Source organism: Scomber scombrus, chromosome 11, assembly GCF_963691925.1.
Source record: "Scomber scombrus chromosome 11, fScoSco1.1, whole genome shotgun sequence".
NCBI lineage: Eukaryota > Metazoa > Chordata > Actinopteri > Scombriformes > Scombridae > Scomber > Scomber scombrus.
In genome coordinates this window covers 26,021,713-26,046,573 of record NC_084980.1, presented here as the reverse complement: position 1 = coordinate 26,046,573, position 24,861 = coordinate 26,021,713, and the positions used below count along the sequence as shown (strand labels likewise).

Genomic DNA, 24,861 nt, shown 5'->3' with positions numbered 1-24,861 from the left:
TGCATCCACATATTTTATTCCTAGATAAGCTCGGAGGAGGCCTGAATAAACTAGCATGCACCAGTTTTGCTCAGATAGCCCATGCTTGTCATGCACTGAACAAGCATGTAGCAGAAGCAGCTGAAATCCAACCAGCCACAGAAAACAAAAAAAGGCACCCTACATTTTAAAGGGTAGATTCGCAATTTTTAAAGTCTGTCTAAAAAACAACAGTCAGATGTGCATATTATTCTTATAATGGTCAGTGTGAACAGGGGGGATGATTATGGCAAGAAAAAACTATTTTAAATATTCATTTGGGCACCTGACTGTTGTTTTGAGACAGACTTAAAAATGTGTGAATCCATCCTTTAAGACAACGCCCCACTTACGCAAGGTCATGTTTAAAAATACACACTAATTTGCATTTATTGACAATATTAAGCTAAGTGGCAACTGCCAAGACACAACTGGTCACCACTGAGACAATTCAGATCAATTAATGCTGAGTTCAACCAATGCAACCAATCAGAAGCTCCGTACAGGCAGCAGGATCTTACATGTTCCTCCTGATTGGGCTCTAAGTCGTTGTTACGCACTGTAGAAGTTACCGGCAGCTCAGCTTCCTGTGTGGACACCAGTGATACTATGACTCACTGCTGAGAACATGGTGGAGGTGAAGTCAACATCTTACGTAGCATCTGACACTGGCTTTGTGTGTTCGGCTGCAGGAATTTTTATTCTTATTTTGTGCTGCGCTAGTACTTATGCAGTAAGGTGTATTTGTGCGACATAAATATGGAAATATAGGCTGGAAATGCAATTCAGTAGTGATGCATTAGGGATCAATGTGTCAAAATGAGATCCACAGTAAAATATATATTCCTTGAGTCAAACTGTTCCTGTATGATTGAAGCATCACTATGGTAAACAGCTGCATAAACAGTATCTCTGGCGTCCCTTACTGTATGTGAATTGTTGGTGATTTGTGACATCTAGAGGCCACTCTGTTAAAAAGCATAAGCAGAATAAACTCTGCGACCTCTGAATTCTGTGTTGTCTTAAGAGTCATTCAGCTGCACAGAATCGACAAAGCACAAAAAGAAAATTGGTGTGCTGCAAAACGCTCGCTGCACTGAGCGTAAGTGACCTGGAAGTGAATTGTCTGTAGCTGCAGGCCTGTTGGAGAAGATCAGTCAAGTAAAGCTTAGATGTAATGACGTTTGTCTACTTTGCTTCTCTAACTGAAGGATGACACAAATCTCTGCTTACACTACTGTTGGATTGCTATCATAATTTCAGTGGTGTGCACCTCTTTAACATTTGGCCTGTTAATTATTTCCTCACTTTAAATCTTCATCTTCTTGATTTTGTCTGGCCACAAATTAATCTATTTCTTCTAATGCTAATGTTAGTGTTTCTTTTTTTTAAGAGCAGACTGTTGTTTTTGTTTCTTCCATTTTATAGAACTTCATGAATTTGCTCAGTAATAATAATTATGATAATAGTAGAATAAAAGTTAATACTGATCTTTATCTTGAGCATTTTCATAATTTCCTTCACATTTCTAGCTCACATTTGTATTTATGATAATGCAACTTAATTTAGATCAGCACAGTTTTCTAATAAAAATATTACATGAACTAAAACATCCATACCTGGTCCACTTCTCCCTGGGTGATGGGCTGAGTCTGGAAACGGGCGTTGGCCCTGCGCTGGCGGGTGTCCCCTCGGGCCCCCTCAGCAGTCTTGCCAGTAGTGTGGGCGAGGCGGTTGAAGAGAGCCATCTTCTCAGCCAAAGTCAGGGAGGACAAGTCAGGCTCATCCGAGTCAACCACAAGGCCATCTCCCTCTTTCCCAGCACTAGGAGCTTGAGTTGGTTTCTGCTGCTCCTGGGTATCCTGCTCCTGGCCTGCTGAGTCTGGCTGGGAGGGGGCCTGGATGCTGAGGGAGGGACAGGAGCGCTGTCAATGGGTGAGTGATGGGTGACAGTCTACTAATAACAACTGTATTAAAATGAAAGCTCAACTAAATGATTACATCTCAAACACAACAAAACATGGCCAGTGAAAATATTCATTTTACTAGTAATACAACTTTTGTCCAATTATCAAAATATCACAATACCTGCATGCTGAATTCATTTAAAATGTGACATACCTAAACTGTAGAAACTTAACTAAAATTAAATACAGGTATCTTTATATGAAACACCAAATCCTGCTGTCTTTTAGTTCAGACTTGATTAATGACAATCTTCAAGAAAAAAAATTGTAAAAAGATTAGTATCAAAACCTTGTTAAATCTCAGTTTTAGATGACAAAATTGTAACCTGTATATTCAAACAACACTTCCAAGACATTATATTAGATTTGAATAAGTTTATTAGTTTAAACCTGCAGTGTAGAACTTTTAAACATACATATAAATGTTAAATTCTAAATGTGAAGTCTTTGGATTGATTGTGCAATGCAGTTTTTTTGAATCTCCAAAATTGTTTCCACCCAGTTTTAACAATCACATTTGGGGGATTGTCCTCTGTCTCTATGAGCGAAGCGACTGATTTGTGAATCTCAGCATGTGTCAGCAGTGTTTTTGTAATTACTCTAACAGCCAGAAGGGGGAGGCAAAAGTCCAACACTCCAGCTTTAAGGTGGCCAAATCTAATGTATTCCTACCTAAAATATCAAAGAACTGAACATGCATAAATGTGTAAATAACTGTGATGTAATCATATAATGCGCTCAGATGACTCCAGGTTTTACGGCAATCTCCCAGCAGTGAGCTAAGTTAAACCAGGGTTGATAAACAAACTGCACGACATGTGAGCCCTGACATGCAAAAGGGCTTTAACTGGTTCGACCTCTGACCTTTTCATAAGAGATGTAACCTATTTTCTCACTGACTTTCATGATACGAAAGTGAGAGAGACGTTGCAAGAAAGAATGCTTGGAAACTGGACATGGAAAGCACTTAATGAGTAACTGTGTAAACAGCGGCTACCTTTCCCTATAAGGTGCACACAGCTAAGAAGCAGCACATGAGGAGGCAGAAATAACAAGGTAAGATGAGCTGTTTAGACAGATCGCCACTGCGACCAGGAGAGGGAGATGGAGAGTAAAAAGTTGCTGGTGTACATTTTCATAGGTTTGGTTTGTTTTTAGCTTAATTGCAATTTCATTTCTATGATTGGCTTTTAATAGCAGTTTGATATTTAATCTGGTTCCAGGTGGTAAAATACCCTGCTGTGTGTAAAAAAAAAATCCCTCTGTGACATTTTTATTAGCATAGAGCAATTTAATAAACCTAAAGAGAATTCTGATTCTTTAAGTCGCTTCAATACTAGATTAAAATGTAATTAAATGTGGTTAAGCTCCATCTCCATACAATTCTCAACCCACGGAGAATGATCTAATCCTTCAATCAAACATTGATCATGAAATTCATTGAAACCTCCATGGTGTCATGCAACAGTGACGTTCTAACTGTCAAAATATGCCACCACATACAGATGCAAACACACAACAAGTAACCACCCAGACACCAGTCCAGCTGTACCTGATATTAGTCATACTGGTGCGGACTAGAGTGGGGCTGGTGATGCAAGGTACAGTAGTGTGGATTCCCACAGGCTGTGGTGATGTTGCAGGGTCACTTATAAGTGGAGAAAATTAGGTACAGATGGAAAAAAAGACAGATATATATGAAATACAGCTGATGAAAGGCAGAGGAAAAAACAACACACTGCCACAGAAGAGAGAAGTAAACAAAGACTTGAGAGGCTTTGACAGAAGTGTATGAAAATGGAGTTAAAGAGGAAAAGGAAACAAAAATAGAGGAACAGAAGAACAGAAAAAGACCAAAATAAAGAAAAGTGATCGAGGAAAATGTCAATGCTATATTCTCTACAAATTATATGATGCACAATAAAGTGATACAAGCTATATATCTAAGACCTACCTTGAAGCATTGACCACCTCTTTGTTGGTGACGGGTTGTGTGTGTGACCGGTCCTGAACCCGTCTCAAACGTCTCTCTACGGCAGCGTTTCGAGAGCGTGGTTTGGGAACACCTCCGTCTGATGCCCTCTCCAGCTCCTGGGACGATATGTAGGAAACATCAGGAATATTGTTCGATATGTTAATGTTAAGAAACACAAAAACATACATTTGAACATTTGTGGATAGCCAGTTAATTTGAAGGTACAAAATATTATTACACATCCACCCTAAATGTATACACAACTCAATCTTTTGGTTATGAGATTTACAATATTAGTCATCATAAAAAGTATCAGCTATCTGTTCTTATTATTGAAATGTCCATAAAATATGAAGTGTACCCTGAAGAGAGACCTCTTGGCAGCCACACTCATCTTAGCTCTGTCGTCCAGTTTTTCTTCTTCTAGTGAGAAAGATGTAAGAAAAATTATGTTACATAACTATAGGTAAAATTTAAAAAAAGAAAAGAAAAAAAAAGCACCAATATGCCTTCAATGACAAGAATCAATAATATTTTCAGTGTAATTATGAGTCATTTGTTTTTCTATTATCTCATAGCATGAAAACTAAAACAACATAACAACTAATGTTCAAGTTTTTAGCAGTGAAAATGATGTATTTACCCTCAGGATCCTGCAGTTGTGATGGACTTAGACGGGACCTGAAGGAAACATAAATATATATCAAGCATCAACATTTAAACTGCATTTTTTGATTGGGGGAACTACAGGATTCTATCATGATCTGAATGCCGAATGTTGTAACCATCATGCTCTGCCATCCATTGCAGTATATTGTCAATAACATGACTCTGAAGAGCTCCTCCAGACTTCCACGGAAAGCCCTTCCTGTACCTATCAGACTCCAAACGCTCTGCAGAGGTGATGGGCTGCGTCCTAAACCTCTCCGACATGCGACTCTCTCCTGGTTGGATGTAGCGTCGCGGCCTCCGAGCACCCCTGTCCCGATCCGCTGGACTAGCCGGATCTACCTCCATTGCTGACAGTTCTACTTTAGTAGTCTCACTTTTGGAGCCGATTTGGAAAGATTGACGAAGACAACAGTAAGGGAGAATACAAGTGAGAGAACTATTAACGATGGTCGGTTTTTACGTAGTTTTAGTAAAAGTTTACTGGAAACTGCACTCAAGTTAGAAAAACACTACTCATAGATTGATATTGCCACACACGCTGAGCAAAACCTAACTGCAAAGCAACCCAACAGTGTGAAGCCATTAGCCAATCTTAACATGCAGCATCAAATAACTACCAAAACTTAAATGTATGTGACAGCAATACACTTGGACACCATTCATGCCACTGGAAGATATTGTATCAGCATTTTTTTCCTATTGTTTTCATTATTACTTATTTGCAACAGCATACTAATGCAGAGTTATATTGTAATTAGCAATGCAACATAGAGCCCATGCCAGTGGACCTACAACTCAGGCTTCCGGTTGGCATTCTCCAGATACGAGTGTCGCAGCTGTGCTACGGACACCCTGGTGTCTAGCGTGCCCACATCTCCGTTAGCCATCACTGATGGAGGGACGATCCTGGATGTCTCTCTGTTGGCAGCTGCTCTCTCCAAACGAAACATGGTAGAATGCTGGCTTATACCTATATCTGACATGGAGCGGGTTCGTGTCTTGGGTTTGGGTCCTCCGCTCATCTCCATGGTTCTCTGTTTGGCCTGAGGCAAAGAGGAGCCTTTCTGAAGGTAGATGGCTGAGTCAGACCTCTGTCGCCTTGACAGATCCTGCTGATGCTGCCTCTGAGGCTCAAATTCTTCGTTTGGTTGGGATTCTTGTTTTCTCCTGTGGTCTTGCAACTGAATATGAGGTTCTTGTCTTTGGAGTTCATTCTCATGGTGTCTTTGAGACTGCAGTTGTCCTTGTGGCTCTTGGGGTTGTCTAAAGTGGTCGAATTGATGGTGCCTTTGAGGATCTTGCTGTTGAATTTGAGCGCCATGATGTCTATTTCTGTTCTCTGGTTCTTGCAGCTGCATTTGAGGCTCTTGATGGTACACAGGCTCTATAGTTTGCTGCTGCATAGGCTGCTGGTGTACAGACGAATGGGAAGGCTGATGTGATCTAAATACTCTCTCCTCTTGGCTGTCATGGCCAGAGAGATGCTCTCTTCCCCTTTCTCTGGTCCTCTCAATATTTCTCTCCCTCCCTCTCTCTCTCGGTCTCTCCCTGTCCCAGTCTTCCTCACCTCGACTCCTCCTTCTCCGTTGTGGGCTGTAATTCTGCCAATCCATGTCTTCATGCTGGCCTCTATGAGGATCGTCCACACTTCGTTCCCTTCGACGGATCTCTGAGGGCAACACAGCTTTCCTGCTCTTCAGCAGGCCCTCTGTGTGGGGTTCTTTTTTCAGGGCTTGTCTGGCCTCCAATCTTGCTTCCCTGTGTGCTGCATAGATTTGGTCAGCACTCACTCTCCTTCGTGGTGGTACTTCGGGAGGTCCGGGTAGTTTTGCAGTGGCAACTGGGGCAGGCATGGCCAAATATGGCTCATGTTCCACAGCAGGACCAGAGTGTTGGTACTCATGGGCAGAGGGAGGGTAGGCTGTTTGGCCATGGACAGGTTGGTAGCCTGTACTGTGCTGAGACTGAGGAACAGTTCTTTGCTGGGTGGACTCTGAGCGTTGTGGCATGAACTGTGTCGTGTTCCTCCGAGCAGGTTGTCTGTTACCGTGGTGCCTGTCTGGACTCCACTCAGTGGGCATCTGGACAGTTTCGTCCCTGGACAATCGTTCCCTTACTCGGATTCTTGGGGGGAAAGGAATGGATAAGGGACACTGAGATTCCACTTCCATTAAAGACCTATGATAGTCTCCACAGAAAGACAAAGAGACTGGTAAATAATGAAATACACCCGTCACAAATTAACTATTCAATATAATAGCTGAAGTAGAGTGGTGTATCAAAATAAAAGTCTGCTGCATTACTTTTTGAATGGTTGTAATTTAGCACAAACATAATCAAATTCTAACTAATATTTGATTCCAATATCAATTAAGTGGTCTCCAGGCATATATTGTGAAAGATAGTCATTTATCTCATGAGACTACCACGGGACCAGCATGAGTTCCCAAATCCTGCACTAGAATGGCAACAAGGTCAAACAGAGGCTTGCCCCAAGTTTAAATTTGAGTCTTAGTTCAATCAACTCTCTCTGTCTCTAATGTCTTCGTGCCAAAAAAGTAAGCCAAACTATTTTCATCTGTAACCTTCTGACCCCTGGTAGCCAAAGGTTGCACTAATCTCATTGTAGACCACTAAGCCAGACATAATTGATGGGCCTCTGCCTTATCTGACATGGCATGAAGGACTTAAACAGTGCTCGTGCTACATGAGTACACACTAATACAGGCTAGCTTAAGCAGGTGGTAAGGCCACATTGGCAGTTATTGCTAGTGGCATACATTGAGTAGCTAATACGTGTCCCGCATTAACCTCTGTTGAGACACATTAGACCTAAAAAGTATGAGTGTGATGTCGTTCCTTTCTTTGGAAAAACAACTTATTTTTTTTGTAAATAGAGCTATATAAATTAAACAGAAGCTGCTGTTTTAATGTGTACCAATGAAACCAGTGAAGCTTTACTAACTCTTCTCTGGAAAGGTTTATCTGATCAAACTAGCCATGCCTCTATGAATTCCACCTGTCCATGCAGCTCAAAGTCTGGCAATGGGCATTCAGCCATTCACAGGCTATCAGCAAGCCAGTGATATCATGTATCTGGGCCACCGTCTAGTCCAGAAATTCATGTATATCCAAGGACCTAAAACTTTAATGTGTTTCTGGTAAAACTCGTCTTTCTAAAATCATTTTAGGAAAAAAAAAACCCAAACAAACCAAGTTTAAACCAGATTAAAAACAAACATCCAACATCATTGTCAAAGTCACCAACTGGGTACAAGAGTCAAATATAATTTCATAGGGATCAACAGGCCAGAATCGGAGGAGGGGGGATGTGAGCGCAGCCTCAGCTGACAAGTGCTGAGTCAGTGGGTGTTTGACCGACTGGGTCAAAGCCTGGAGCTGAGTAATGTTGTCACCCCATCAACCCTGGTTCACTAACACCACTCAACCTCTCATGAAACTCAGGCCACACACAGACACACAGTAAGAAGAATGAAGGTTAATTGGATGGTATTGTACCAATGAAAAAACTTGTGAGTTTTACAAAGTTATGGGCATGTTTATAAAAGATGACGGGTGACAGAATTACCTCTGCTTACTGGAACTGTACTGTGTGATTTTACGGCAAGGTAATTTAGGGACAAGGTATTTCATTTGCAGAGTTTAATTAGATTTTGGCTCAATAAAATATAGATGATTATTTTTTAAGAGAACAAAAAGGACGATTGGTGGTTAAGGGCAAATACAAAAAGAACAAAGAATTAAACAAGAAAATGTCTTAGAAAAAAAAATGTGTTAGAAAAGTGAGCATCAGATATCCGAGTTTGACGAATCGATGTTGAGTTGTAAGTTAAAAATGAAAGCTTGTAAGTTGCAAAATCAAAATCCACTGAGGTGCATAAAACACTTGTTAAATGGGATACTATGGCACCAGTTAATCGGGGAAGTATTACTGAGTGAAATACATTATTGGACAGTTATAATGTGTATCTACTGGAACGAGTTAGCTGCCTGTCCACCGGGGATGTGTTTTTTAAGTGCTGGCTTATTATCTTATTACATTGCTTTGTAGGGGGGGGGGGGGGGGGTTCCCAAAGGTATTGTTACAGGTTGTCTACCAGTTTTAGACTATTTACAACTTTCTAATACCTATAACATTAAGACATTTCTAACTCCTGTCATTTAAAAGGAACCCTGTAAAAGATATGAGTGCAAGAAATAGGACATTTTCAGCCCAGTTTTTTGGAGAATTACCAGCTAAAAACACAGGCCCACGGTGGACTACAGGGTTTTGTAAGGTCTTCCGACGGCATCTCACGTGGACAGTACCTTGACGGCAAGCTGACTTCTGTCTGAGTGTCACTCTCTGAGCCTGTGTTGAGAGACCAGTCGCTCTGTGACAGGGCGGCAAGGCTACAGAACGATGTAGTGACAGGTCAAACCCCGAGGCAAAAACTTCTTATCATGCGTTCAATGATCAATGTGTAAAGTTGATTGCACTGATCCGCCATAATTACTTTCAGGTGCTGTAGAAGTTTAACAATCTGATTATCATTTAGAGGATCAGTTTAAAATTGGCTGTTCTGCACACATTGGACATGGGTAACATGAAAGTATTTTCAATTGTTCAGTTCCTTGCTGATGTCACTTCATAAATATGGATAGTACTATTTATAGACTTAATTACAGCATGTCTTATGCTTGTCTCAGCTCCAGTGTCAACAAGTCATATTCTCCTTATTAACTTTACTTCACAAGTGTTACAATTTTCATTCCTTTTCTGGTAGCACATTCAAATTTATAATAGAAAATGACATAAGTGTTTTGCTAATGAACCAAGCTGCAGTTAAATCAGGGTTACGTCTCAGGGCAAGCGGGGAAATCATATCCCCTCCAAAAACCAACCTTGCAGTCTTCCATCTTGCCCTACAACCTTTTCCCTGATGAGCTCCCCAGAGCACCTTTCTATGTGAAACTGGAGCAGGGCAAGCGTGACAGGGCTGGACTCACACTCTAGAAAGATCTAAACAGTATCATGGTGATATAAGCAGCAGGTTATAGTGATATAAGCAGCCAGCGGACAGATCAAACTGCACTGTGTATTGTACTGCTGAAATATCTTTGGTCTGTGTAGCATGTTCTTACAGCAAGTTACTAGCAGCCAGTGGATTGTAACAAGACATTAGACTCTTCATGTACAGTACAGAGAGAAACTTGATTTAGACTATTTTGCATTCAAAAGTAAAGAATTATATGTACAAGTGCATACAGTGAATCCAGAGTCAAAATAGGGATAAGAAATGTTAATACGAGACCGACATGATGGGACAGGTCTTTCACATACCACATTTATGGGGCAGTGTGCGTAGACTATTAAAAGTTCAAAACAAACTAAAAGAACCAAGAGTAGGCTATGTCTATTTTTGATTCTAGTGTCATGTCAGACATTTGACATGTGTCAGATAGTTGACCAGAAATAATACTCAAAATCAAAAGGACAAGTTTTATGTTGTATTATTTTAAGCTTTATAGTCTGTATCATTCAGTCGTATCAGTCTTCATCTGATGACACAACCCTAGTATTCAGACCCATGTGTTTAGTATCTTTTTCATTTGATCTCTTTAGGCTTGGGCGGTATCACACGGTATTACGGTATACTGCGGTATTTACAAATCCAGAAGATATGATTTTCTAATACCTAGACTACGCAGACTGGCGCTGTCCGTGTTTCCACTCATTGACTCCGTAGGAATTGGCTGAAAACTTTATTCCAGTTTTGTTATGTTTGTCATTTTTCTGTGTTTGAGCTGATATTCATCTTGTGGCCTTCAGTTACTTTGTTCCTGGCGTCTATTCAGCTGTGGTACAATGTCTATTTGCGGGTCCTGCAGTACGGATTGGCTTTTTCATAAGGCGTGGGTGCAGATATGGCGAAATCATGTCTCGTCTTGCTCTATTCTGATTGGCTTACCCTGATCCAATCGTAGCGAACGTTTCTGACGTCATTTCATTCATAATCAGGATGCAGCGAAACTATCAGTTGTTTAGTCTTTTATTAATTATTATTATGTGCCACTTGTGGTAAATTTTTAATTGTGTATTAAAAGTGTATTGTGACCAGGCTATGAGCTACAGCAGCCAGTGTCTTATATTACACCAGACTTGCACTTTAGATAAACTCATAACTGCTTTTATACAGTATAAAGAAAGCATTTTACTGGTTTGAAAAAATAGATACCATCCAAGCCTAATCTGCTTTGTTTATTTTGTAAAGCACTTTGTCACATACTGGCCCACTCTTACATTAAACAAACCTTGTGATGACCTTATGACCTGACTATGTCTCTCATGAATGTTGTAGTCCGTTCCTTGTTAACTTACCCCTGCCTGTTGAGGATACTCTGGGCCTGCTGCTCTATGAATAAATCCCCAGGTGAGATGCCGTAGCGTGTGGAGGGCAGGGAGGCCCGGCGGGCGGTGCGAGGAGAGCTGGGCACCGCTGCAATGCTGGTGGAGGCGGTGCTTGCCTCCTGGTGGGCGGCATCTTGGTGGTGATGGGGATGTTGTTGCTGTTGCTGTTGGGGCGGATGTTGCTCATGGGTTCTGGTTCGAGAAGACACTGGGCGCTCTTGAGCTCCACCACGTCGGTAGTTCTCCATGTTCATCACTCTCTCCCGCTCCGAGAATCTACTCGGTCTCTCTTGTGAGGAGGGAGGGTCTTGGTTTGTGTGGGCGGGGCTTGATGTGGCAACAGGTGCAGAATCTGGGTGAGTCCTCATGTAAACCCTACCCACCCCAGAGCGGTACGGCACTCCTGGCTCCTCCACTTCCTGTCTGTCTCGCCTGGTTGTACTTTGACGGTCAGAGGTGTCATGGTCACGGCGGGAACGGTAGCGCGGTGTGTAATCAATGTCTGCCTCCTGGTCCAAGAGGATGCCGTATCGCTCTGACAGTTGGCGACGGCGCTCGGCCTTGTAGCGGGCGATACGTTCGGCCTTGGAACTGAGGCTGCTGTTGTCTGTAGGGCCAGATGTGGGTGTAGAAGAAGTGGATAACGACACCGGCTCAACGTACACTACCCTTGGCTCTTGACGGCCTCCGCCAACACCTCCTTTGACCTGTGGTGATCTCTCCGGAGTTGAGACCTGCTTCTGGGGTGCGTCCAGCTCCTCCTGACTGTAGCGCCTCACTGTAGTAAATAGCAGAAACACCATGATCTATTACTCGTTACCAGCATTCCTCAACAACCATGAATTAAGCTGCATTCCTTTCATGTTGGAGTTACAATCATTTGTACTTCCTTTAATTACTGTTATAACATTTAGTTCATTTTAATGAGTAGAAAACGTTAAATTTACTGAAAGCTCAGATATACTTGATTTGTTGAAGGTAATTCAAAGATAATTTAATGTATACTGTATTGAGCATGCACCGTTTTAGGATATTTTTCCACTCGATACCACTTATACCACATGATGCAAATGTTACATTATTTAAATGCACTTTGACAAAACATATTATAGGATTTTCATATCAATCTTCTTAAACAGCGAGCTCCTTTATTTTTAAAATCCAACATCATGCAACAAGTCTTTGATGACAGTTATATTAATCACACCGACAGTATAGCTGCCCAGTATAACAACATATTTTACTCAAAAAGCATGTTGAGGTAATTGTAAAGGTAAATAAGCTGACAACATGTTTACGTAATTAAACATTTGGTTTAGAAATGACAAACTCAAGTTAATGGTTCTTTTTTCAAATAACGAGCCACATTTAAGGAGTGTTTGTCCAAGTCTACTAAAGGCAGCAAGCAAACGGTCTCACTGTGCAGCGTGCCATGCTTACCCATCACACAAGGCTCACAGGGGTCTGAGGCGCGGGTGTACCGCGGCGGATCCTCCTCCAGCATTCTGTTGGCTACCAAACCACCGGGCAACAGGGCAGGTGGAGCGTCACTTTCAATCCCATCTAGGCGCCGGGCTATCCTATCTTTCCTATTAGAGACAAAAAGCAGAGTTTAAAAGTTAGCGGCTGGTAAGATTAACTGTTGTTTCTAAAAAATACTGAGATGGGACTATATTAAAATACAGTTACCTGTTCATTCCTAAATCTGTTGGAATAGGTGCCTCAAAGTGTTTCCTCAACTCTGAAACTGAAAGTTTGAACAGAGGTTTAAGATGTAATGTCATATAAAAAGTAAACTCAATTATTAATTGTATTCTGAGTTATTGTAAAGTGCATAAAACCATTGCATACCTTTGGGGAGGGCCACCAGAAGTTTGGCATCTGTATCCGAAACACTCTTGACCAAGGCAGTCGTGTTACCCAAGGAGAAGTCACTCTGAAAACTAAACAAAAAGGCAAAGTTACAAACATCTGCTCTCAAGTTGAAACTTATTAGGAAATCGTGCATTTGAGCTGTTTTTCTTTTCATCCCTAAACAGCAAATATACAGCAGATGATGATTAATCAGATGAGGATTTTATTTAATGTGATAAATTAGTGACAATGAGAGAACAAAAGCGTGTGGCTCGTCATTATTTGGTGAAAAGAATTCAAATTAAATGCACATTACAAATGAAGCCTTCACCACATCTCTGCTTTAAATGACTTAAAGAGGTGACGGCAGGTGAAGGTGAAACTCAGCTGGTGTGACTTTCATCCAGGATCCAGCTTAAGAACTAGGTTATCATGTCTTGATCTCTCCTCCAAGGGGAAATACACAATCAAATTGTTCTCTTAATGTCTTTACCTGGCAGAATCCACAGGCCAAAAGAGCACAGGTATCTAAACTCACCTGTTTTTATTTGTCTGAAAGTGTCAGGAACTATTTAATTTATTGTTTAAACTGAGCCTTTTTTCATTTCATTTTTCTTTTTTTTCTTCTCTATGAATAAGTGATGTGCATTTATCAAGATCTGGAAGCTAAAGTTCTCAATCTAGTGTAATTTAATCCCCAATATTGATATAATAAACTGAATTTGTGGCCTGGTTATCTTGAGTTTTAATCAATTTCTCTTGATAAACACCCTAATTTTTCAAAGCAGTGGGCTATTTTAAACTTCTTTTCACTCAGACAGAAGAAGAAAATGGGGATGCTCATAATGCAGCTAATTGTATGTTTAAAACTTATTTAAAACTGTAGCTTAGTTACATTCATATATTACTGTATATCTCACATTTTCTGTAGGCATGATGGTTTTTACTTGTTATGCCAGAGCTTGAATGTTAAACAACCAGAGGGAATACTGTAAAATAATGCAAAAGGAGACTGGGTGCAAAGTACTCCCGGAAGAGGTATTATGGCTCTAATGCTATGTGAACAAAAAGTGTCTTAGGATAAGCTGTTCCAGGCATCTCCAGCTTTTAAATGCTTACTGTGCAAGATGGGCTAAAGCACCTCAGTAAATCTATATCCTTAAATATCCCCATCTTGATGACAAAGCAAAATGAAAAGAATATAAACACTCTGAGAAAAAAATAAAAATAACTGTGTGACTCTGATATGAATTAAGGTAAAAAAAATAAAAAAAAATCCACCTATGTACTAAAAAAATTAGACTTTTTTCAACTCTGTTATTTGACTCATGTCGACATGTGTGGTGACTGTAACCAAAAAGGGTTTTCCTCCCTCACCTTAAGGCGTCAGTTGGCAACGAGGTTGAGCTGCAAAGTTTGGAGGGAGCTTTAGATCCAAATCCTGAGAAGAAAAAATGACACTTGGTCAAAAACTCAAACAAAATCTAACTTTCAATTGAATATTCGATATCTGTGCACTGACATTGAGAGGATTCTTCTTAATTTACTTTATCCACAGATTAATGACACATCTGATCATAATGAAGCCGTTACGATAGAATTACAATTTCCAGTTTAATAACATGCAATAAAAAAAATCAATCTTTGCTTCTGTAGATGGTTTTTGCTGCAACACAACATGACGTCATCCATAGCACACAATACTGGTATATCACTTTGTAACATGAGCTGCTTGTTTCGACCGTTTATCTCACAAATTGACAAGATGGAAGATTATTGTTATTGTAAAATCGTGTTTAATAGTATAATAGTACTTGTCTTTTGGCATCTGAGGAGCCTTTATAATTGTGTAAAACTACTCAAACTTCCTAGATTGTATTTAATTGTCTCATTTATACCTGAAACCAGTTTTTAGGTTTTTTTTTAATTTAAAACCTGTGTCCAGTTTGAATGCCTGAATTTCCCACTCAGGCTAGCAATATAGAACAAAACGTAAACCCCTTTGATACTGCATGATCCTTTTTCCTGCATGATCCTGACAACTGAGGGGGTTTGACAAAGAAGAAAAACTCTCTCTTCAATTACACATCTTTTATGAAATCCATATATAAAATATAGTCCCTAGAAAACCACACTATCAAAGCAACACACCTGCTCTTATTCATACAACACAATCAGAGCATTCAGCTGGTATATGTACAATAATACAATCAATTAAATGATAAATTACCTTTCAGACTGCCAGTTTTTTTTTTTACCAACTTTTCTAGTAAATTCAATTTTATGATGTTTTAATATAAAAGATACAAATGTCTTAATTATGAAAAGTTCTTTTTTACTCTCTCAGAGTAAAAAGCAAAGTGCCATTTAGGTTTGACGGTAAATTTCAATGAGTCACTGCTCAAAAAAAGGTTCACACCCAGTTCCCAGTTTGTAGCCGACTCTCTTGCTCTCGTGTCACAGCAACAGCAGCCTGTTGTAAAGTTGTATCCCAGTATAGGAGACGGATCGTGTTACTGCTCCAGATGCCTTCAGGACACCTCCAGCTTATTTTGGCTACCAAAGACTGTGGGGCAATACAGAAAGGACAGGGGACTTTTGGCAGGGCAGCAAAGTATGGGTGAGGGAAAGATGGTGGTAGTGGTGGTGGAGGCCTAATAGGAAGTTGTCGCAGTGTCTTGTGAAGAGTTGTGAAATTCAAAGACTCAAAAGTGAAGTTTTATGACCCAAGACAGGACACAAGTAAAACCAGAAATCTGGGTTGGAGTTTTTTATTTTATATCTATTGCTGTTTGAATGCTGTTCTCCATCACGTTATTCTCTATATATAAAGCATTGATCCTATGAAGAGATGAACAGGACACCTTCAGTGCTCTGTTATCATACTCGAAATCCATCATTTTCAAAGCTTGTGAGATCCTTTGTGAATGTGTGTGCACATCCATCTGTCTATCTGTTTAGAAAAAAACCCCTCCACTGAAGCTTTCCTTTGAAACACCTACAGGTTGTCAACAAAACAAGCAGCGCAAGGCTCAAGACTGGCAGTGCCAGAGAGCAGCTTAGGCTGCTGACGATCCCAAAGAGAGCGTGGTGAGGAGAGGGATTTTCTATAAATATTCAGAGGTGCAAAATAGACTCCCTGAGTGAACTGGGCCCTCACTTGCACACAATCTGTATGGTAAAGGTTGCTGGTGGAACATGAACAGCCCCAACAGTACATCTTGTGAAGTTTATAAAGGGCATTTCATGTATTGACAAGTTAGAGCATCAGAGAGGAAGAAGCAGGAAATATGATAAGAGATGTCACAAAGTACACCTGTTGAATATGCAGCATGTGGTAGTAGTGTGGTAAAAATGCTTTTTCACACCTAAACCACACACTCATTTTCATTCATTTGAAACAGGCTGTGTGCTAAAATTCATATCCGTACCAATAGAAGCACATTTAAACCATCTCGACCCGCTCAATACATCATTAACTATATCCATGAATCCATGTTTTAACTGGTCCAATAAAGCAAACAGAGGTACAAAAGGGGAACAAGCTAGTGCTGACATAACCCCCTGCCCACTGTGCCACTAACAGATGCTGTCATTTAGCTCATGAAGGAACTTAATTGTATTAGCCAGTTCCCCAGTCTATAGAGTTATCGGGTGGGTTAAGAAAGCCGCCCTTTAGCCATCCTTAGACCCAGCCTTCCCCTCCTACAGGCCTTACCTTGGCGACAGTGCTCCACATGGTTCACATGGTAACTAGAGATCCATGGGTTTCGAAACATGTTTGGGTGGAAGAACAGAAGGATGCCCCAACTGCTAGACTCCCCTCCGGTCACAGCCGTGTTGGACAGCAGGAGAGGCAGCGATGGAGGCGAAGGCTGCTATCAGCAAGCGGACAGGCAGGGATGGAGGTGGTGACACGACCATACACACACAGACACATACACACACACACACACACACACACGAGCAAGCACGCAGCCACAGCAGAGTGATTTCCCCAGCTACACAGGAAGCTTCAGCCTACACAGACTGGCCGTGATACAGTATGTGTGTGTGTGTGTGTGTGTGTGTGTGTGTGTGTGTGTGTGTGTGTGTGTGTGTGTGTGTGTATGTGTGCAAAGGAGCTGAGAGAAAGAGAGAGAGAGACAGCACAGCAGGGTGCTAAAGCAGCTCAGAGCCCTAATCAGATTACAGGCAGAAATTAGCCTTGATGATAAAAACTCTGGAACAGGATTGGAGGAGAGTGCCAGCAGGGCTTGCAGGGCTTGGTATGGGGTCCCGGGGCTACTGAAAGTCAGATGGTATCCCGGTAGCTATACGTGAGCAAAGATGGCCCGACGCCATCAAACTTCCGAAAAATGAAGCCAGAAATCGCATTAGTATTAATTATTATTATCCAGCTGTCAGAAAGTTCGGCTGTGAAATATTTCTTTTTCCTTTTATTAAATGCAGCTGGAGCATAAAACTCACTGTGCCGCTCAGATTATGATACATTACGGTCGTACAGCTTTAACTGACAGTCTTGTCTCGATGCCAGTTCAGCCAGCGACTAAGGCTTTATTAAGCTGACACATTCATTGCAGCAGAGTGGTATTCATAAATTCCTGTCTTACTGCAATCTTTACTCTTTAAACAGCACTAACAAGGATTTCTGATCATATTGAAAGTGATGTTTTAGGTTTTTTAATATTGTTAAAATTCGTATTAAAACGACTCTTCCTAATTTATTGGCTTGTTATTTATTTCATTCTCATTTTGCGCCTCATACTGTCTCACTGCCTCTTTCTACCCTCTCTCAATTAAACAACCTCAGGTGCACATATGTACATAATCCGACAGATAAAACCAATTTGTCTTAATCATCACCTCAGGGAGAGCGAGATAAGTATCTGAGTCGGACAAGAGGATAAGTTTAAGTAAATGTGCTGTACCCGGATTTTACTCTAAGAGAGTAAATGAACAATTCTTCCTTTAAACCGTTTTGGTTTCTATTATAAGTGATTTTATTTCAACATACTATAAAAATGAACTTACTAGAAAGGAGGTTGAACGGTAGTTTATAATTGAATTGATTCTGTTGCTGTACATATATACCAACTGAGTGCTCTGATTGTGTTTTAGGAAGGAATAGACAAAAAACACTTGTTGACATTTATTGTCAGTATTTTAAATAGTTGCCAAATTAAATATTTAAACTCTAGAGTTGTGTAGTGTTTTCTCTTTTGTCTGGTATTTAATTCATGCCTCTGAATTGTTCAACTGTTTACAATAGTAAGTATAATAGAGGCTGCCAACTCTTCACTCCAAGCTGCCAAAAAAATGTAAGTACTTGAAATGTAGTGCTTGAATCACAAAGAGCTTATTTATTGTTAATTACCTGAATAAAAAAGGTAAAGCAACGAGAGAAAACTGATATGAATGCATGTACTCATACCCAATGTAGTGACCATTGTATCCGTTTGTTAAAAACCATTTGTGTAAATCACTCTTGGTATGTATGAGATCAATTAGATGCTTGTGCTTTGCTTGAGGAAAAACAACTGAAAGTCCAGATGCACTTAAAAAATAAAATATATTTGTTTATTGACTCTAAAAGTTTGAAACTAAAAATACTAAAACTATTGTGATAAACTAAACTAATTGTGTAAAGATTATGCAAGCTGTGCAAATTGTAAAGGCTGTATGCTTTCCCATCAGTCACACCACTAGGCTGCAGCACCTGTCCTTTACACAAATCACACACACAATACCAAACGACCAGTGTATAGAATTAAGGAACAAAATATAAATACAAACTAAGTAATTGGCTCCTATACCTGAATCTAAAGAAAAGGAGGATCCTGGGTCACAATTAAATTTAAAAAAAATAACCTCATTAACATTTATAAACAACACATCATTTACACCATCTAGTAACCATAGTAATGAACTCCAAAATGACTGATAGGAACGTAATATGCTGCTTTCCAAAACTCTTTTAAGTCACTGTTTAAAAATAATGATGTTTTATGATGTGACAGCTCTGTGGTTGAAGGTATACTATGAAGGATGTGTTGGTTGGTGTTTGTAAACAGAGCATTCACAGTTGGCCTTTCTCCTGACTCGACCACAGCTAGCAGAGAAAAAGAGGGAGAGAAAGAGAGAGGGAGAGCAGCGGGGGTCAAGCGAGTGAATGAACAGATCGAGCAGTGATGACAAGAACAAAGCTGTGAATCAGATAAATACATTTTAATAATTGTCTGATTGTTTCATGGTGGTTACCTCCACACAACCCTGCAGTAGGTGCCGAATTGCTGTATTTTGTGTGAATGCAGAGTTTCATCCTGTCTGCTGTGTGTGTGTGTGTGTGTGTGTGTGTGTGTGTGTGTGTGTGTGTGTGTGTGTGTGTGTGTGTGTGTGTGTGTGTGTGTGTGTTGCTCAGCGCTGCCCTCAGTTAAGCAGACACACAGACCTGCAGCTCTTTATACATCCGTGACACAGAGACAGAAAGCAGAGCGGAGCAGAGGAGAGACGCAGAGAACAGCTATGTATCCTGGTCTCTAAGTTACGAGTGCCGACCTCACAACCTGCACACACCGTTACTAGCTGGGAGCTACATACCCAAAGGTTGACGTCCAGAAGCATCTCGATCAAAGTACACAAGTCTAGTGGGTCATAAGTGATGATTGAGAGGGATTACTTTTGTATATATAGTATATCTTTAAGGTTTGGTCAGGTTTCGGCACCAAAAGGATCATAGTCTGGGTTAAAATGATCACTTGAAACATGGTTTATGCAACCTTCATCGTCATGGCAACAGCATTTTTATAATGATTATATTAATAACCTAGGGAAAAAAACATTTCTCAAAGTTGGAACACAAAATGTGCATCACACTTACTTTGATTCAGTTTAATGCAACATGTAACATCATCGCCATATGCGGTTAAATCCTACATGCTGCCCCTTTAATATGATGTGTATTAATAATGTAAGATCTGTGTCACACTGCACAGGTGAGAGGACTTAACTCCTCAAATAAAATACTATCTGCACTGTTTAAAGAGACGACTGGAAATAATCCCTCCTGCTCATTTACTCTTGTCACAACACTTTTGGACTCTCTCTCTCTATCTCAGTCTTACTCACTTGCACACTCACTCTCCTCCTCTGTCTGATACTTTTTCTCACCATGTTCACACACACTCCCCCCCCCCCATCTTCCAGTCTGCCTCAGCTCCCTGTAGACGCCCCTAATAAGGCAACATGTGTTGTGAGTGGCTGCCTGGGGGAGAGGTCACCCTGTCAGCCAGCCGGCCGTGTTTACCAGGGGACCATCTCCACGCCTGCTCGCTGTTCAGCCTTGTTTTCTTTCTCACTCCTTCTCGTTTTCATTCCCCAGATTTGTCATCCTTGTCATCCGTCTCGTGCTTCCCTCTGACCCCTCCTCCTCCTCATTCCTATCAACTCCCTCTTATTCCTCTATTTGCCTCCTCACCTCTCCAATTTCATCCTTTTTTTCTCGCTGTTTCTCTCTCCTTCCAGTGCCAAGCATCATGAGAGTGCCCAGACAAGCAAACATGATACGTCTTCTGCTTCTGTGTATCGCCGGTTTGCATACAAATGAACCATTTAAAAACAGGTCACACGTCACTTCTTCCTAGAAATCAACCACAGTAAATTAACGCGGTACACATTTTGAGGGGGGCTATCAGAGGCACAGATGATGACAGCAATGGGAACTTGACCAGTACACAGAATTAAAATCTGGCTTTGCACAACTCCTTTATTAATCAACTTAAGAGACAAAGTAGCTCTCTCATTTTGCCGATGAAATGTTCTTAAAAACCTTGTTGTGTCTCACACAATCTGCAACTTTCTCCAAATATTTCAATTTGTGCAGAATATCTATAATTATACACTCATATTTAAATACAGGCTTTTATGGACTGAGGTCAGATCATTTTCTAAACTAGACAAGATGCCCGATGACAGCTACAAAACAGAAGTTACTGCTTGACTCTCTTGAATATTACGAATCTAAGATCGGTGACATCTGGGGTTCAAATCTCTCGACTCAGTTCTGCAATATCATCATGCAACACAGGATGTACAAGCCAGTCAAACGCTCTAATAAAACTGAACACCCAGGACACCATGTAAACACCATGAGGCAAAGTATCTCAACAAGTCCCCGTGTGACTCAACATCAAAGCATCTCTCAGTTAATCAAACTCTAAGCTGTGGAGCTCACCAGCACACTGGTGCACAAAGGGTTCAGGATAAGGATGGAATTATTCCTATAGGAACCAATACCATATGATCCTTTGTTCCAGTCGTTATACAGCCTGAGCTTTACTGAGCTTCATGCTTTGTATAATGTACATAGCCCAGACTTCTGTTTAAGACTCCTAAGCTAAAGCCATGGTTTCAAAACACAAAATAAGTAATCAACTGCCAGGCGGTGACCGTCCTAGGTACAGCCAAACACTTGAAAACGTAATATACTTACATGCATTTAACCAGCCACTGTAAGAGGATATTTGTTAAAGAGAAATAATCATGATCGCTTCGATATGGGGAAAATCATTTGATGAGTTTCTGCTTGTTGGATTAAGGAGTTTCTCATTAGTAACTCATGTTGTATGTGTTTCCCAGGCAACTGTTACCAGATACCTGATGCTCAAAATAGCAGTGGTTATTATTTTTCAATGAAAATATTAAACTCAAGAGGCTTCTTTACACATTAAGCAGCAGCAGACACTGTGCTCCATGCTGGCCTGCCTTTATTAGGAGAAACTCTCTGTTTAGGTTGTTGCTAAACGCACTAATCTACACTGAGATACAGACATGTATGCACTAATATAAATGCACACGCATGCAAAAGTAAACCTAAAACTCGCTGTCACACACACTCAGGTCATGTGAGAGCCTGAGGCAGCAGAGCTAGAACCTTCATCCTGCCTCCTTCCTTAAACATTTACTCTGGCATTCCCTCCTGAGATCCAGATCTGCGTTCCTCTCTGCTGCCTTGCATCAACTCTGCCTGACACTCGGCACACAAATCTGCCTGCTCTGCTCTTATATGGATATCGATGAGCACAGAGCTGTGGAGAGACACTTAAGAAGTTCAGCAACTCTTGAGCAGAGCAAGAGAGAGAGGGAGGAAAAGAGACGGCCAGAGAAAGAGAGAAAGAGAGAGAGTTCAGGAAGGAGGAAAAAAGGGTTAGGGTTAAGGTTTTCATGCCAGAAATTGTTATTTGAGAATTTGGCTGTCCTTCCTTAAAGGTACATCCAGTAACATCTTCCCATTATGTAACATTATGAGGTAACTTAAGGCAACGCATGAGCTCCTGTGCGCCGCATCATTTTTTTTCAGTCTAAAACAACATGTTGTTAGTCATTGGGACAGAATGTTATTTGTGCTTGCTAAGTTTGGCGAGAGGGTTCACAGAAAATAAGGGTGGATGTAACAGAAGTCATTGCTCTGATTATAACTCATGTAACAGTATGTGCTTGAACTCCTCGAGACATCCAGATGTACAAGCGTTAATGAAAATATGGTGAACAGGCCAAGACAAATCGAGTCAGAAATCACTAAGCCACCAATCAATAAGTCAGAATTACAGTATGAATATCTATGTGGCATCATCCTTCTTTTTGGTAACTATCAAGTAGATCATCAAATAATTTACATCACAAGGTTTTTTCCAAATGGGGAAATAAGTATGTTAGATTTATAGATTTACAAGCTGAATATAAGTGACTAAAAGTACACAGGAATAGAACAGAAAAAGTATTTGTTATACAAGGAAATAACATGATCCGTAAGTAAGTATAAACTACTTAGAATACAGGATCAATTTGGGAGCATGTACTTTATGTAAAGACCATAATCCAGTTTCCATGTGATTGATCTGTGCATGTGACTGAAACAGCAGTCATACATTCACAAAGAGGCCTGCATGTTCACAGGCCAGCAGGAGGCTGTGGACAGCTCTCTGATGGTAACAGTAGACAGTGGAGACAATTAGAGATGGTGCTGAATGCAAGCTGCAGGGGTAATTGGTGCATGACAGTGTGTACAACATTCTGAGGGTTTGTCTTTTAACAAGGAGAACGAGGAGAGGATGGAAGAGAAAAGGGTGGTATTTTTGATGTTGCACTTAACCAACATTTAGGTTAGGTTGGTCTTAACCAATGCCATTTACAATAATGGAGTCTTATTAAGGAACACATCAACAGGCCACTTTGCCTTATTATTTACAAGAATTATATTCTTACAACTACTACAATGTTCTGCTACAATCTCCAACATTTCTAGTGCTCTCATACTACAAACACCAAAAAAACATTAACTATATGTCACCATTAAATAACTTACAGCAATTTGTAAGAATTTGATCTGTTTTCATGCCTATGAGAACTATAAAAACTCTTTGTTCTGCTGCCCAGCAAATGAATGCAAATATCACAGCTTGGTGACAAGATATATATATATATGTCCGTAACATTTGGAGGTCTGTGTGCAAGTCTGTATTCCTATACCGAATGTAGAAGAGTAGCGTTCAGTGGCAGAGGGTCAAGCATGGGGCCGACCAGTAAACCTGTCGGTTGATTTTGACGGCTGCAGCAGGTGCAGGGCACTAAGCAACTGCCATACGGAGTCACACACGCTATAATAACAAAACTGTGAAGAAATGACGCCAGGCCAGCGTTGGAACAACACACCAGCCCAACACATAGGCGATAGATCAGCTGCACACACATACCGCCATACAGCCGTAATCTGGAGCTTGGAATGCTAATACCCATGTGGATACTTGAGACAGTGCAAATCACATGAGGGAGGCTTGGTTGAGAAACTACATTGAGTCGTCCAAGGGAGAAAATTAAGCCCACACTAATCAAGCACTGCTGGGTTTTAGGTTTGGCACCAAAGTTCACCTTTTAATAACTGACAATGAATGACTTTCAGATTCCTTAAAAAGATTTAAGGTATAATAGTTGCTGCCAAACATGTGAAAAACAGTAGGTATTCCGATTGATTGATGTAGTGGAAAATATTACTGTGTTGCTATCCTGTGTTATTCTGCTTTGACTGTTTATGCAGGTTTTTGCAAATTCTTGTAGGTATGATACAAAACATGATTTTGATTTTGTCTCTGATTGTGAACCGATATGATTTAAAAAAACAACCAAACTGACAGAAAACTAATTTATCAACAATGACCATCTTTTTTTTTTTTAATTGACAAGACATAATGCTAAGTAAGAGGTAATCTTTGGGCATTTAAACCAGTTAGGGATGATTTCATTGTTCAAAGTAAGTTATTTGGGATGATTTTATATTTAGTAAATGACTGTAAACACACAATAGTGAAATAATCGCTTATTTACCTGAAAATATACAATTTGCAACTCATCAATGTCACAAATGTTCGTTGTTCAGATTCATAACAAAGTAACTGTTTGCGTGAACTGATATCAATTCATGCAATTGATAAAACAAGGAAATAGTAAATGATACTTACAATGTTTTGGCTCCAATTTGACACACAAATTGGTGAAGTCCATTTATCCTGACAGCAAAGTTCAGGGCTATGAGACCATCAAATAAAGGGTCTCACTAGTTCCTTATTCAGAGCAGAGCGGATGTTGAGTAGGCAGGAGTTGCAGGTGTGTGAGCAGGTAAAACCCAAATAGAGGATCCAGAGTCATCCACCATCAAGCAGGTCCACACTCAGCAGCCGACAAATATAGCGTGGTGCTTTCCCACTTGCTCTGCTGCACCGGGCCAAATAAAATAGTCCAGGAACAGCAGAGCATAGAAGAAAGAGAGGAAGGGAGAGGGGAGAGAGAGAGAGAGAGGGAATGAGAGGGAGTGGGGTATGCAGGAGAGGGGTTAAGGAGAGAGAGAGAGAGAGAGACAGTGGCTGAGGTGAGAGGAAGGGTGAAGAAAGGCTGAGAAAAATACACAAACA

General features: G+C 40.5%; 1 protein-coding gene across 1 annotated transcript in view; it reads right to left on the bottom strand.

Annotated features, from left to right (window-relative positions):
• The window catches only part of svilb (supervillin b), a 40,236-nt gene extending 23,559 nt beyond the window's left edge, over positions 1–16,677 (bottom strand). The window contains exons 1-16 of the mRNA XM_062428554.1: positions 16,617–16,677; positions 14,276–14,324; positions 12,896–12,987; positions 12,734–12,791; positions 12,485–12,633; positions 11,015–11,822; positions 8,962–9,045; positions 5,866–6,756; positions 5,425–5,832; positions 4,835–5,005; positions 4,604–4,641; positions 4,322–4,383; positions 3,940–4,076; positions 3,538–3,633; positions 1,638–1,923; positions 540–605 (exon numbers count right to left, since the gene is read on the bottom strand). Coding sequence (XP_062284538.1) covers positions 540–605; positions 1,638–1,923; positions 3,538–3,633; positions 3,940–4,076; positions 4,322–4,383; positions 4,604–4,641; positions 4,835–5,005; positions 5,425–5,832; positions 5,866–6,756; positions 8,962–9,045; positions 11,015–11,822; positions 12,485–12,633; positions 12,734–12,791; positions 12,896–12,987; positions 14,276–14,324; positions 16,617–16,677 — 3,456 coding nt within the window. The remainder of the gene's footprint in view (positions 1–539; positions 606–1,637; positions 1,924–3,537; positions 3,634–3,939; positions 4,077–4,321; positions 4,384–4,603; positions 4,642–4,834; positions 5,006–5,424; positions 5,833–5,865; positions 6,757–8,961; positions 9,046–11,014; positions 11,823–12,484; positions 12,634–12,733; positions 12,792–12,895; positions 12,988–14,275; positions 14,325–16,616) is intronic.
• Between the last annotated feature and the right edge of the window lie 8,184 nt (positions 16,678–24,861).